Source organism: Triturus cristatus, chromosome 4_2, assembly GCF_964204655.1.
Source record: "Triturus cristatus chromosome 4_2, aTriCri1.1, whole genome shotgun sequence".
NCBI classification, from domain to species: Eukaryota; Metazoa; Chordata; class Amphibia; order Caudata; family Salamandridae; genus Triturus; species Triturus cristatus.
The window spans coordinates 262,406,812-262,421,796 of NC_140586.1; the positions used below are offsets into that span (position 1 = coordinate 262,406,812).

The window sequence follows — 14,985 nt, forward strand, 5'->3', positions numbered from 1 at the left end:
GAGCTGTTGATACTGTTTGGCTCCCCAAAATTTAAATTTCTATTGAAAACATCAGAGGCAGTTTCACCAGCACTTAAAGTAGTACGTTTGTAGTTCAGCAGTGTGTAAACACCAGCGCAAATGGCATCAAGACATTTTCTAGCATCATGACTACCACAAAAAGAGCCATAGACCGTAGGAAGTGCCCCTTTTTGTCATGGTCACCCCCAACATTTTGCCACTGGTACTGAAGCTTTTTGACTGATGTACACTGGGTCCCTGCTAACCAAGCCCCAGTGCTCTTTACCTAAAACAAGGTAAAATGGTCAAATTGTCACACAACTAGTACACACATTGGCACCTGTGTAAGTCCCCAGTAAGTGGTAACCCTGGTACCATGGGTACCAAAGAGGGTCCCTAAGGGCTGCAGTATGTATTAAGCCACCCTAAGGGATCCCCATACAAATTGCATGCAGCCTGCCATTGCAGTTTGTATGTAATGGTACAAACCACGAGTGAAAACACGACATGGCACACTCACTGTGACCCCTGCCAAAGTCACTGCCTGTAATAGATGTAAGTCACCTCTACAGCAGGTCTTGAAACCCTAAGACATGGTGCATTATATTACAGGTGAGGGCATATCTGCATGAGCAAATATGCCCCTGTGCTGTATCGTTCAATTCAGTCACCTTAAGTACATGTACCGGGCACTGATCATTACGAGTTTCCCAGCTACATAATGGATTCACTGAAACCTACTTGTTTGGTATCAACCTACTTGTTTACTAAATCTGTGCTGTTACCAGTTCAAGATTTATTATGGCATGCACACGGAGAGCACCTTTGAGGTGCCCTGTGAAAAACATACCACTATCTAGTGTGTTGGCTAACTGGTCTCGTCCAGACTGACACCACAGAGATATTGCTGACCCCCTGCAGGCGAAAGCCCACGTACTCTGAGGCCAGAAACAAAGCCTGCTCCGGAGGAAGGTGATCACACCTCCTCCAGCAGGATGGCTAGTGATTTAGCATATAGTGGCCAGGAGCTTCAAAGCCCCTGCTGTCTTGGATATGTGACCCTGGCTTCCTCTGGACAGGGGAGATGCCACCCTCTGCCCTGAGGCCCATTTGGCACCAGGAGAGGTAGGAAAGCAGCTATGCTAGTAGGCATGTTGCACCCCCGGATAGTCACACTCCTAAGGAGGGATAGCTTATGTGCTCCACGAAAGAAGGGTTCCACCTCTGTGTTTCAGTGGAATTAGAAACTCTACCCTTCATTCTTCTTAACGCCCCTAAATTTAGTATTTAGATGGGCCCCTGACACTGCTCCTGTCTCAACAATTGCAAAGACCCAGTTCATCCTGTAGCTGTGCATACTACAAAAGCATCGATGGCTGCCAGCACTTCGCAAACCAGCCAGTATCTCCCTTGAAGGGGAGGAGCCACTTCTCTGCAGCCATCAACAGCAATTTCTGGTTCCCCAATCTGTTGACCACCGGGTCCACTGACACAGCAGCCACCCAGGAGGAGGTCACCGTGCTCCAGGAGGTCAGATCCATCTCCCCGCTAAGTTTGGAGACAACAGGACCCCCAGGAGGCGCCCTGCACCAATACCCGGGGTACCGGAACCTTTGCAGCAGCCAAATCTTATTCAGTATCCAGCCCAGACACCAACACTGTCAAGACCAACCTACCCATGTCAAGTGGGACGTCAGTATCACAGAGGCCAGCACCGAGAGCAGCCCTGGTGTCCTGTTTTGTCCCCATCTCCAGATCAACTTAAGTGAGAGCCTCCAAAGCAAGCAACCTGCCGGACAGAAAACCTCAGGACCCGAGCCCCACATCCCGAGTCCAAGCTACCAACAGTGCACTCTTGCTCCCGATACTCTTAAGAACCAAACCCCATTTGGGTCCAGACGGACTTGTCCCAAAGGCCCCATTTGCAGCATTTTTTGGTTACAAGTTTTCTCCTCAGACTTCGGCGGTACTGTTCGAGACAAACCTTCAGACCAGCACCTCTGCACCTAGACACACCAGGGCAGATAAACCAAAACTGCTGGTGGTTCTAAGGACCTTGGCCCCTACTTACCTTAAGTCCAGAAAAACAACCCCCTAACTCGATTGCAACTACCCCTATGCAGTGTATGTTTCGCCCATAGGATAACATCAACGCGTTTGAGGCTCATGCCTTAAATCTGACAGTTGCATTTTCTGTGTTTCTGAAAATCGCTAACTTGAAAAGTACTTACCTAATCTCATAGATCTTGGTGTGTAAATTAATTTTAAAAATCGGTTACTGTTCTAAATTGGTGTCAGATTTCCTTATGGAGTGCGCGTCTCAAATATTGTATCTCTGTGTGCAGCAACTGCCCAACACTCCCCTCTGATAAGCCTAAGGCTGCTCGACCACACTACCACGAATAGAGCACATTGGGATTGCTAGAGCAAGCCCTTGTATAATTATAAGGGATACTTGGACTCTCTGGACAGTGCACCTCATTTTGGTACGCCTTATAGAGAGCCAGCTTCCTACAACGACATGCAACATCATTATCAGATTTCCTTTACTCAATTTGTACCAGTTCACTGCAGTGACAGAGCAAATGTTAAAAACTATTGCTGCCAGAATCAGCAAAAAATGAAACATCAGACATTGCCGGGTCTGGTGGCTCAGTGGACTAATGCATCCACTGCAGGGGCCTGTGTTCGACCTCATGGTCACAGGTTCAAATCCCGGCGGGTCCACTGAGCCTTTCATCCATCTGATGAAATGAGTACCATTGAGTTGGGTAACAATAAACATCTGTTATTCAGCGCCAAGAGACCAATCGGTGAACGTGCGCTTTACAAATATACATGCTATGTTATGAAGTGACAAAGTGGTTGTATATGATTTTATGGAAAAACAGTAATTCACAGACTACCAGCCCGAGGATCTCTGCACCTAAATGATTTAGTCAAAGCTTTACTAGAAACCAATTTCATTCCACGATTGTCTCCTTACCTCCTCCTTTCTGCTATCATATATAAATATAATCTTGTTTTCTTATAAAAACAACTTATGCAGATAAGCAGTAAATGCGTGTTTTACCTGTTGTGTTTTTTTTTTATTACAACGTCCAACTAATATGTAATTCTATTAATTGTTTTTCCACTAAATTGAATTTCGATTTGTATTCCCAGCATGGGTTCTTATTATTTTGCTGTTCTACGATATTGCGTAGCAAAAGATAAATTATACTAGGCCACAACTAATGAGACAACACAATGTCCCTCCCAGCATAAGGCTTACCAATGATCGTCAGAGATCAGGACTCCCGACAGTTGTATGTCATGGTTTGAACTTGGATTGTATTTTCCAACGGTAGTTTCTCCTTCCTTTATCATGTACAGCAGCATCTCAGAAAGCTGCGGGTCTTCGTTGAGATTCACCAAGTTCGGCAAACGATTGTCCATTTTGAAGGTAATTCCTGCTTTCTTAAGAGACAAATACAGTGACAATTACTTATTTACTTTTCTAAAGTACCCACTGATCGAGTATGACGAATAAATGAGACAACTGTGACATTATTCTAAAACACAACCATAACATAGTAATTTACCATTTAAGAAAAGTTACAATGGTCATCAAATAAATTGAGCTTGGTCCAGGTTTAATATTTGCCAATGACACAATTAACAAAATGTAAATTCCACCAGTAATGGGTACTCCAACTGGGGAATCCAAGAAAAGTCATTTCTGCTTTACTGTAAATAAACATAATAAAGCAGATGCATTTGTAATAAATGTGTAAAGAAGAAAACAAGTTACTTACCTGTAACTTTGGTTCCCCAGTATTGGTAACTTTCATAGATTCTCATGCTTTGTATCATTCCCCGTCGTCGGAATGGGAGCCTCGGTAACAAAAATATATATATATATATATACATATGTATAACCATAGAAACAAAAGAGAAAAATAGGCCTAGGCCTCATCTCCTTTTGTAGTATATCACCCTCTTTGTGTAAAAGAGCCCAAACCTTTGCCAGGACCAATCAGCACAGCCTCACCCTCTGGAACCTTCCTGAGAGAGCTCAGAGCCTCAGATTTTCGTAGCCGTTGTGCCAACAGCCACTACCTTAGTAAACCGGCAGAGCTTTCCCAGGGGAGGTGGGTGGGCGCATGAGAATCTATGAAAGTTACCAATACTGGGGAACCAAAGTTACAGGTAAGTAACTTGTTTTCTTACCCCAGTATTGGAACTTTCATAGATTCTCATGCTTTGTATCAGAATAGCAAGCAGTAAATCACGACAAGCACATTTCGGAAAACACATGGCTTTACAAAATCATCTCAGTGTACATGATAAACAACCATTACTGAAACCAAATGTGCTTACCAGGATGGAGGGATTGTAGGGAAAGCTCACCTCTCATTGAAAAAGATTCCGGAGGACTGCTTGACCAACAGCAGCGTCAGCTCGTCCCACCGATTCCAGGCAGTAGTGCTTCGTGAAGGTGTGTACACTGCTCCACGTTGCTGCCCTGCAAATGTCCTTGATCGCCACTCCAGCAAAGAGAGCCACTGAAGACGCCATCGCTCTCGTAGAATGAGCCCGGGCCCTTTTATCCAAAGGTTTGCCCGCAGCTTGATGACAGTACTGAATTGCACTGGAGATCCAGCGGGAAATGCCACTCTTGGCGAGCGGCAACCCCTTCCGTGGTGCACTGTAGGCAATAAATAGCTGAGTAGACTTTCTGAAAGAGCGTGTGCGCTCGAGATAGAATTTCAGGCATCTTTGGACATCCAAAGAATGCAATGTTCGTTCCGCTTGTGTGGAAGGACGCGGAAAAAAGGAGTTCAAAATTAAGGGTTCATTCAAATGAAACTCCGAAGGCACCTTCGGGATGAATTTTGGGTTGGTTCTCAAAATCATCACATCCCTCTTGAACTGCAGAAAAGGCTCCACTATAGAGAGAGCCTGGAGCTCACTAACCCTCCTAGCCGAAGTTAATGCCAAGAGAAGGGCTAGTTTCCACGATAGGAACTTCAAGTCCACCTTGTGAATAGGCTCAAAGGGCGCTTTCATCAGTTGAGCCAGTACTAGGTTAAGCTGCCAGATAGGAGGGGGTGGTCGGACCGGAGGAAACATCCGAAATAACCCCTTAAGGAACTGCTTAACAATCCTTGCGGACCATAGAGATGGCCCCGATGTCTTCCGTCGAAAGCGGGATATGGCAGGCAGATGTACCTTGATCGAAGAGTGCGCCAGACCTGATTTAGCCAGAGAGAGGATGTAAGGCAAAACCTGATGTGGCAGGGATTTGTAAGGATGGAGTTTATTCCTCTGGCACCACAGACAAAATCTCTTCCATTTTGCCCTGTAGGTCTTATTAGTGCTTGGTGCCCGCGCCTGAGATAAAACATCCCTGCACTCCTTGGACAGATTCAGATGGCGGAATTCTCTGTGTTCAAGAGCCACGCTGACAAGTGAAGTGACTCCGGATCCGGATGGAGCACCTGCCCCTGATCTCGCGACAACAGAGATGGAATCAGTGGCAAGCGAATCGGGCGATCCTGGGAGAGAAGCCGGAGTTCCGTGTACCAGAACTGTCGCGCCCATGCTGGAGCAATGAGAATCATCTTGCATGGTTCCGCCCTGACTTTCCTGAGAACTCGAGGAATGAGGGGAATTGGAGGAAAGGCGTAGCAAAATGCGCCGAACCAAGCAATCGAAAGGGCATTCCCCAGAGACCCTTGCTGGGGAACCTTGCTTGCGTAAAACCGGCACTTGGCGTTCTCCGGGGACGCAAAGAGGTCTATGGTCGGAGTACCCCATCTCTTGAACACTGACTCCAGCGTGGCCTGATCCAACTCCCACTCGTGTGTCACTTCCGTCTGTCGACTTAGGGCATCCGCTGTGATGTTGAGACACCCTGCTAGGTGCTCGGCTTGCAGAGTGATCTTGTGAGAGATCGCAAAATCCCAGATCATCTGAGCTTCCTTGGACAGAGTCCGCGATCTTGTTCCCCCTTGCTTGTTGATATAGTGCATGGCCGTCGTGTTGTCTGTCCGGACCAGCACTGCACGATTCTGAAGTCTGGGAAGGAACGCCAGCAAGGCTAAGTGAATGGCCCTCAGCTCCAAAAGATTGATGTGGCGTAGTCTGTCTGCTGGACTCCAGTGACCGCTGACCTGAAGCTCCTGGAGGACAGCTCCCCATCCTTCTAGGGAAGCATCTGTGGTCACCACCATAGGAGAAGGGGGGATCCTGAACGTTAATCCTCCTGCGATGTTCTCCTTCACCAGCCACCATTCGCAGGCTTTGCGCATGGCAGGCGTTATCCACACCCTGTCGTTGAACGAGCCTTCTGCCTGGCGCCATTGTTTGTCCAACTCCTCCTGTAGAGGACGCATATGAAGCCTGCAATGCGGTATCAAAGGTATGCAGGATGAGATTGATCCAAGCAAGGACTTGTACTGTCGAACCGATACATGTCTCTTGTGCAGCATTTGACGAGCGGAAGTGGTCAGTTTGCCCTGACGCTCCTCCGACGGACGAGCCGTGCATCGTTTCGTGTCCAGAATAGCCCCAAGGAACTTCCGTGACCTGGAGGGTATCAGCTCCGACTTGGACACATTGAGCTGAAGACCCAAATGGGCGAACAATCGTATGCAAGTTGACACAGCCTGAGACGTTGCCCTGAACGACGGAGCCTTGACGAGCCAGTCGTCCAAGTACGGGAACACTTCCAAGGACTGCTTCCTTAGAAAAGCAGCGACTGGTGCCAGCATCTTCGTGAAAATTCGGGGTGCCGACCGAAGGCCAAACGGGAGCACCTTGAACTGGAAATGGCTCTTGCCTACTGTGAAGTGTAGATATTGCTTGTGAGCTGGGTGGATCGGAACATGAAAGTATGCATCCTCCAAATCCAGGGACGCCAAAAAATCTCCCGGATTGAGTAGTCGTAGAATATCCTGGAGCGTGACCATCCTGAAAGAGAGTTTGATGAGATAGGTATTGAGCTCCCTGAGGTCTAGTATAGGACGCCATGTATCCTCCGTCTTCCGAACCAGGAAGAACCTGGAATAAAACCCCTTGCCCCTTTGTGAAAGCGGCACGGGCTCTATCGCCCCCTTGATGAAAAGTTGGTGGGCTTCGAGATGTAATAGTCGGAGATGTTTCGATGCACGGGCGTCCGGAGCTCTTGTTGGAGGAAGATCTTGGAACTCCAACGTATGGCCACTCTGAACGATATTCAAGACCCACCGGTCTGATGTTAAACGCACCCAGCTGTCCAGACAAAAAGATATCCTGCCCCCGACCGGTGTTTGTGGTAGGGGAGGAACAGTAGCCAGAGCCAGGAGGCCGCTATTGCCTCTTGGCGTTGTCTCGTCCCTGACGATTCTGACGTCCTCTCTGGGACTGTCGAGAGAAAGACGCCGACTGTCCTTGGCGCTGGCTGGAGTATTGACCTTTATAGGACTGTCCTGATTGTGTGGAATATTGACGTTGGTTTCCTCTGTAATTAGAAAACGCCCGACCACGTGCCCCTCTGAATGGCACTTTGCGATAGTTCAAAGATCCTAAGGACTTAGCTGTGTCGGTGTCCTTTTTAATGCTTTGGAGGGCGTCATCCACATGCTTACCAAAAAGCATCTCCCCGTCAAAGGGGAGGTCCAAGATCTTATTCTGGACCTCCTGGCGAAACCAGGTCGCCTTCAACCAGCCTTGACGGCGCAAGACCGCTGACCCTGCCAAAGCCCTGAAAGCAGTGGAAGCAATGTCCATCGCACAGTCAATGACTTCCGAAGAGCATCTTTCTCCTTCCATCAGAACCTGCTTGGCTTCCTCTTGACTCGAGTCTGGTAGCTGGTCCATGAACGACTCCATATCACACCACATCTGGCGGTCGTACCTGCCCAGAATAGCCAGAGAATTAGCTGCACGCACCAACAAGCTGGCCATGGTGGAGAATCTTTTACCCACATTGTCCAGCCTTCTGCCTTCTTTATCTGGAGGCGTGGTTAATGGAGTGGGCGGATTTTTTGACTTGCTTTGTGCGGCTTGTGAAATAACGGAATCCGGCTTAGGTTGTCCTAGAAGACACGCAGGACTACCCTCAGGGGCCTTGTATTTCTTCTCCAGCCGGGGAAGAACCGGAATGACCGTCGCCGGATTTTGCATCGTCTTAATTCCCTCATCCCAGACATGTTCTATTATGGGAATTGATCTGACCGACTTCTTATACTGAGCTTTAAAGTCATATAGGAAGCAGTCGGACTGCTCCACCGTAAGGGGCAGACCAAACCTCTTGGATGCCCGTTCCATCAAATTATGGAAACCACCAATGTCAGCTGGAGGCGATATATTTGTCTCTCGGCCCACAGCATCCGGATCCTGCGTATCATCAGGGTCCCCATCAGGATCCCCTGGATCTGTAAGAGGGATCACCTGTCCCTCGTCGTCCTCGTCCGTATCCACATCTTGTGTGTCTCGATCGGCAGGTTCCGTACCTGAAGGTTGGGGAACCACTAAGGGTACCACCGGTGAAGTGGTACGAGGTATGTCCCTTGGCAGAGGTGGCAAGTCCATTGCCATGTCACGTGGCACTACCGACGTAGAAGGACGCACCGGAGTGCGATCCGGCAATGTCGGAAAACGAGATTTATAGTCTTGCAGCATCAGTTGCAAATCCGTCACTAAAGCCACTGGCAAGGCAATCATATCCTGCCTCAGAGAGCGGGGGTGTACTTCCTGTGTCAAGCTTTGCCGCCCCTCCTGCACCTCTGGACCATAAAACTCCTCCGTATCTGTGTCCTGCTGTTTGACATTCAGGTCTGAAGGGCTGTATGCGTCCCCATACTGCCCATCCTCTTCATCCTCCTCCGAGTCCTCGAGAAGCATGGATGGTGGCAAAGGCGTGACCCGCCTAGGAGAAGTCATGTCCGGCGTAATCTTTAATCTTTGGATGGCAAATCCTGAATTTTTCGTCGTCGACGGTCCCGTCGACGGTCCCGTCGACGGAGTCGATGGCAAAGGGATTCCCAGCGTCGACGAACTCGACGACGACATCGTCGACTGAAAGGTAACTGTCGTCGACGGGGCTAGAATCGTCGACGATGAGGCCGTCGACAGTTCTGAAATCGTCGTCGACGGAGCTTTCTTCTTCGTCGACGGAGCATGTTTCATCGTCGGCGGAGCACCCATCGACGGTCTCGTCGACGAACTCGTCGTCAGCAACATCGACGAACTCGTCGTCGTCGTCGACGTGGTCTTCGTCGTCGACACCGCCGTCGAAGACGAGAAAGTAGCCGTCGTAGACGATGAAGTAGATATCGTCGACGGTCTCGTCGACGACCCCATGGAAACAGTCTTAACTATGGAGATCGTCGTCGACGTACCTGCTTTAGCCTGCGTCGACGGACGCGGTTTCTTCACTGGAATTGACTGAGGAGTTTCTGCAGCATGTTTTTTCACAGATTTCTCCTTCTGGGACGGAGGGGAAGATGTTGCAACCTCCTTCTTGTCCTTAAGGGCTACGTCCACAGCAGCAGCCCGTCCCTGCCTCTCCTTTACACTGCCGTGAGGAGATTTCATGGGACCAGCCTCCTCAGACCTGTCAGAGATCCCGTGAGGGGCTTTGAGAGGGGGTTCCACAGAGGTGGAGGGAGATGACCTACCCCTCTTCTTAGATCTCCTGGAGGAGGTACCAGAGATAGATTCCTCCTCATCCGAAGAGAGGACCTCCGTCCTGGTCTTTAGCTTCTGCAGCCACGTCAGCAAGCGACCCTCTCTGTCTCTCAAGGTCTTGGTCGAGAAGGTCCGACAAATTTTACAGTCTGTGGCCTTGTGTTCCGGGTACAGGCAGTATATGCAGTTTTCATGCTTATCTTCCACAAACAGTCTCTTCTTCCCACAAGAAGCACAAGATCTGAATAAAGCTTTCTTCTCCTTTTCTGACATTCTGTCACAAAAGATGGCAATAAAGATAACCAAAAGTAAAATTCTGATAAACTGAGCAGAGCTCAGTGGAGACTCCCTAGCACAACGTGCGGTAGAAAAATCTGAGGCTCTGAGCTCTCTCAGGAAGGTTCCAGAGGGTGAGGCTGTGCTGATTGGTCCTGGCAAAAGTTTGGGCTCTTTTACACAAAGAGGGTGATATACTACAAAATGAGATGAGGCCTAGGCCTATTTTTCTCTTTTGTTTCTATGGTTATACATATGTATATATATATATATATATTTTTGTTACCGAGGCTCCCATTCCGACGAGGGGGAATGATACAAAGCATGAGAATCTATGAAAGTTCCAATACTGGGGTAAGTTATGAACACATTTTGTGTAAAAGAATTTCCCAGCTTACATGCTTCTTGTAGCCACACACAAGATTGGAAGGTGATGCCTAAACCTGAACTTCAGTAACACAAATAAATAAACAGGTTAGATAAAACAACAGGTAAGTACTGCCTAAACTTCCCTTGCCCACCTCTTCCATTAGAAAAATATAATAGAACCCACTACTCTTTAGTCTTCCCAACAAGGTATAAACTGGAGCAAGGCTGTTGGTACTCTTGCAGTTTAAAACAAATATACTTAAAAATTCACTTTTAGACGTCAGAGAAACGGTATATCGACGGCACATGAAATCTCAGTCTCGGCTCATGCTTGTTTATCATATATGCTGTGAGAAGTTGGCCTGATGTATGATGTCACTAGTTATAGTGTACACCTTATATCAGTCCAAATACCCTTATGGTGATTGGTTGTAAAGTCAACCTTATAGACCAGCTATCCTAGTGGTAGCATGGACAAGAGCAGTCTTAGGCTAAACTCTGAATGGCATGTGAAGCCAGCTGTGATACCATATATAATCCCTTGAATACCAAATGAAAGGACACCACAACAGATATATATATATAAAATAAAGTGTATTTATTCTAAGCAAACCCTCAGCACTCTTTATGAGTTTAGAGGTAAGTACAACACAGTCTTATTAATGCATACAGTAAGTCACACAGGTAAGTAATACAGTTAGGCCCTAGGGGCCACGCAAACCATATACTAAATAAGTGGTATAAGAACCACTGTCACGGAAATAGAATAGGCCTAGGCCTAGGGAATCGCTGGGGCTACACTACACTAGCGTTAGTTAGGGAGTGGGAGGCCCACGGGATTCGTGTGCAGAGTGGAAACACTCACGCGTAATGCGTAAAAGTCAATAGCAATGTTACAGTTTAGAAATAGATAGATTTAGGACACTTCCGGAGTAGCTAGGAAGTTGAGACTTGAAAACTAGACACTAGGATAGTCACTATCCTGATGAGCACCGGAGTACCCAAGTTACCTAGCCCACAGGCTGCGGGTGCATAGGGGTGAAGATGCGTCGTTTTCGTCGTCGACTCCTATGGATGCCTGAAGAAAGATGCTGACAGGCAGTCAGGGGAGAGTGTCCGGTGGATCCCAAGCCTGGGATCAAGAAGAGAAGAAACCTGCAAGCAGAGGGGACAGAGTCACGGTCACTAGCCAGTGACCACGTGGAACCAGGAAGGAACCAGGTGATGTCGTGAAGAGTTGCAGGGGAAGGTGAAGCTTGTCGCTGGAGCCAGGAGGACCAGGAAGCGTCGAGGACGACCAGGACCAGGAGGCGAGCTGTCCCACGAAGGCTCTGGCTGTCGGCGGCGTCGAAGTTGGACTAGGACTCACCAAGCCTTGGCAAGCGGAACCCACGAAGAACAAGGGACTTGCTTCTGGTGCAGACCAGGAAGGTCTGGGGTGCTTCTTCTTTGCAGAGAAGCGGGAGCCAGTCTGGAGGAGCCAAACCAGCGCAGAAGATTTTAGGGAGCGTCGTCACAAAGGCCACTAGCCAGCGGGCAAGCAACCGGACAGACGCGGCAAGCAGGAAAATGCTGAAGGGCCCCACGCAGGACTCGTGGAGTGTGGGGGGCTGGTCTTCGGTGCAGATGGTGCTTGGGGTTGGGGCTTCTCAATCCCCGGTGCACAACTTCGAGGGTACCTCAGAAGCTGCGCTGTAAGTTACTAGCCACTTTTCCCAGGTAGCCGGTCCCACGTCGCTCGTCGCCTCCACGGATCTCAGCTCTGCTGCAGATGTGGATGAGGGTCGGAGAAGTCTGGAAATCAAGGCTCTGGTCGGGCTCTGCAGTCGGTTCCTCGTCGAACGTTTCACAAAGCAAAGGGTAGTCACTTGATGGTGCCTGTTTGCACAGGGTAGCCACTCCTTGGCTACAAGGGAGATTCTTCAGTCTTCTTCTTTCGTCGAATGTCGAAGGTCCAGAGTTTCTGTTCAGTTTTGCAGGTTCAGGATAATCTAAAGTCTTGAGGCCCAACTCCCACTCTTATACTAATCTGGGGGGCTGGGATACCTGCTAGGTCACGCCTTATGGGTGGGACCTGGGAGGGGGTGGTTACACCCACTTCCCTTTGTCCAGTTTCGCGCCAGAGCTGGGGCTGGAGTGCCCCAGCGCCGGTTTGAACTGGACTATGCAAGGAACACCTTGTGTGCCCCAGGCATGTCTCATTCCTTTCAGCCCACCCTGCCCCAATACACTAAAGGCTGTCTGGGGAGGTGCTAGCACCTCCCCAAGCAGGAAACCTATTGTCCAGGCCTCCCTGGCTGGGATCCCTCCCAGCAGCAGGAGGTCAGACTTGTGTCGTGGCAGCAGCATCCATTTTGTGATGCTGAGGCTTTGGTCAGAGGCTAACAGTTGAAGTATGATTTTAACATGTCTTTCCCTCTAGAAGGGGGGAATAATATTCTCATGTCCAGAGATGGCATGGGGGTATTATTCCCGAGTGTTAGACACCTTACACGACATGCTTTGATAAAGCCAAACCATAGTTACCATAACCGTCTAAGATTATAAGGCACTTTAAGAGTATATGGTAGGCTATATCATAGAACAGCTATAAGGACATGGTTCCGAAAGCTGCAGACAGGCTCAGCTCATGCTAGAGCACCATCTCACATGTTACCAAGCACTCTGCCTCCAGGATTGTCAAGGCCTGCCATAGGAGTGACTGATAGGTACACATGTGTCTATATGTAAGTTAGGTATAGGAATACTACACCTAAGCAAGGGGTGATTACACGACCTTGCCCCAGCTGAGTGATCAGCCAGTTGTGTCAAAATGGAAGGCCAGGCCAGGGGTGGCACAATACATGCTGCAGCCCCTGGTAGGCCTAGGGTACACCTATGCCCTGGGTACCTAGGGTACACTGTACAGGGGCCAATAAGGTGATCCTATCCAAATGGGTTATGCACCTAAAGTACATAGTAGTAATTTAGAGAGAGAACAGCAGGGCTGTGGGTCTGATTAGCAGGCCCACAGCCACATCTAAGTCGTAAACCAGTAAAGCAAAAGCAAAAAGTGGGGGTGAACATAGAAAGCAGACCCTACTCTCCTACACAACCCCCCCCCAAACTTAGGGACATTAAACTAACCTTGACCAGTTGAGTCTTCATGTTCTAAGTGGAAATATCTGGAGAGTCCATCTGCATTGGCATGGTCAGTCCCAGGTCTATGTTCCACTGTGAAGTCCATCCCCTGTAGGGAAATGGACCACCTAAGAAGTTTGGGATTTTCACCCTTCATCTGATTTAGCCACAAGAGGGGCTTATGGTCTGTCTGAATCTTGAAGTGAGTGCCAAACAAGTATGGCCTCAGCTTCTTCAGGGCCCAAACCACAGCAAAGGCCTCCCTCTCAATAGCTGACCAACGTTTCTCTCTAGGGGTCAGCCTTCTACTTATAAAAGCAATGGGCTGGTCTTGACCATCTACATTCAGTTGTGAAAGAACAGCTCCCACACCTAACTCAGAAGCATCTGTCTGGACAATGAACTCTTTGGAGTAGTCTGGACTTTTCAGAATAGGTGCACTGCACATGGCCTGCTTCAGGTCATCAAATGCTTTTTGACAGCTTGCTGTCCACTGAACTTTCTTTGGCATCTTCTTGGAGGTCAAGTCATTAAGTGGTGTCACTATGGACCCATAGTTCTTAACAAACTTTCTGTAGTACCCAGACAGGCCCAAGAAAGCTCTGACCTGAGTCTGGGTAGTTGGAGGAGCCCAGTCCTTTATGGTCTGGATCTTGCTCTCCAGTGGTTGAACCTGACCCCCACCAACTAGGTGGCCCAGGTATACAACCTTGCTCTGCCCTATCTGGCACTTAGTGGCCTTGATAGTGAGGCCTGCCTTTTGCAGGGCCTCTAAAACATTCCTCAGGTGGACCAGGTGATCCTCCCAGGTGGAGCTAAAGACAGCAATATCATCAAGATAAGCTGCACAATAATCATCCAACCCAGTAAGGACTTGATTCACCAGCCTTTGGAAAGTGGCAGGTGCATTCTTCAAACCAAAGGGCATTACCACAAATTGATAATGTCCTCCTGGGGTCGAGAAAGCAGTTTTGGCCTTTGCACTCTCAGCTAGTCTGATTTGCCAGTAGCCTGCTGTTAGGTCAAATGTGCTCAAAAACTTAGCAGCTGCCAGTCTGTCAATGAGCTCATCTGCCCTAGGTATTGGGTGGGCATCTGTCCTAGTGACAGCATTGAGACCTCTGTAATCCACGCAAAACCTCATCTCTCTCTTACCATCTTGGGTGTGAGGTTTTGGCACAAGGACTACAGGACTAGCCCAAGGGCTCTCTGAAGGTTCAATGACTCCCAGCTCCAACATCTTTTGTACCTCAACTTTTATGCAGTCCCTGACATGGTCAGGTTGCCTGTAGATTTTACTCTTCACAGGCAGACTGTCACCAGTGTCCACCTCATGGGTGCACCAGTTTGTCTGACTTGGGGTCAGAGAGAACATATGTCTGTAGGCCTGCAGAACTTGTCTGCAGTCCTGTTGCTGATGGACAGTGAGGCTGTCAGAAAAGACCACACCATCAACTGAGCCATCATCAGGGTTCTGAGTCAACAGGTCTGGGAGAGGGTCACTCTCTTCCTCCTGCCCCTCATCTGTAGCCATGAGTAGCCCCATGTCTGCCCTGTCAACAT

The 14,985-nt window shown here is 48.7% G+C and overlaps 1 protein-coding gene across 2 annotated transcripts in view; it reads right to left on the reverse strand.

The window, feature by feature from the left end:
* The window catches only part of KIF14 (kinesin family member 14), a 624,724-nt gene that overhangs the window by 427,667 nt on the left and 182,072 nt on the right, over positions 1–14,985 (reverse strand). For both annotated transcript variants that reach the window (XM_085601461.1, XM_085601462.1), the window contains one exon: positions 3,275–3,459. In XM_085601461.1, the coding sequence (XP_085457587.1) occupies positions 3,275–3,459 (185 nt within the window). The remainder of the gene's footprint in view (positions 1–3,274; positions 3,460–14,985) is intronic.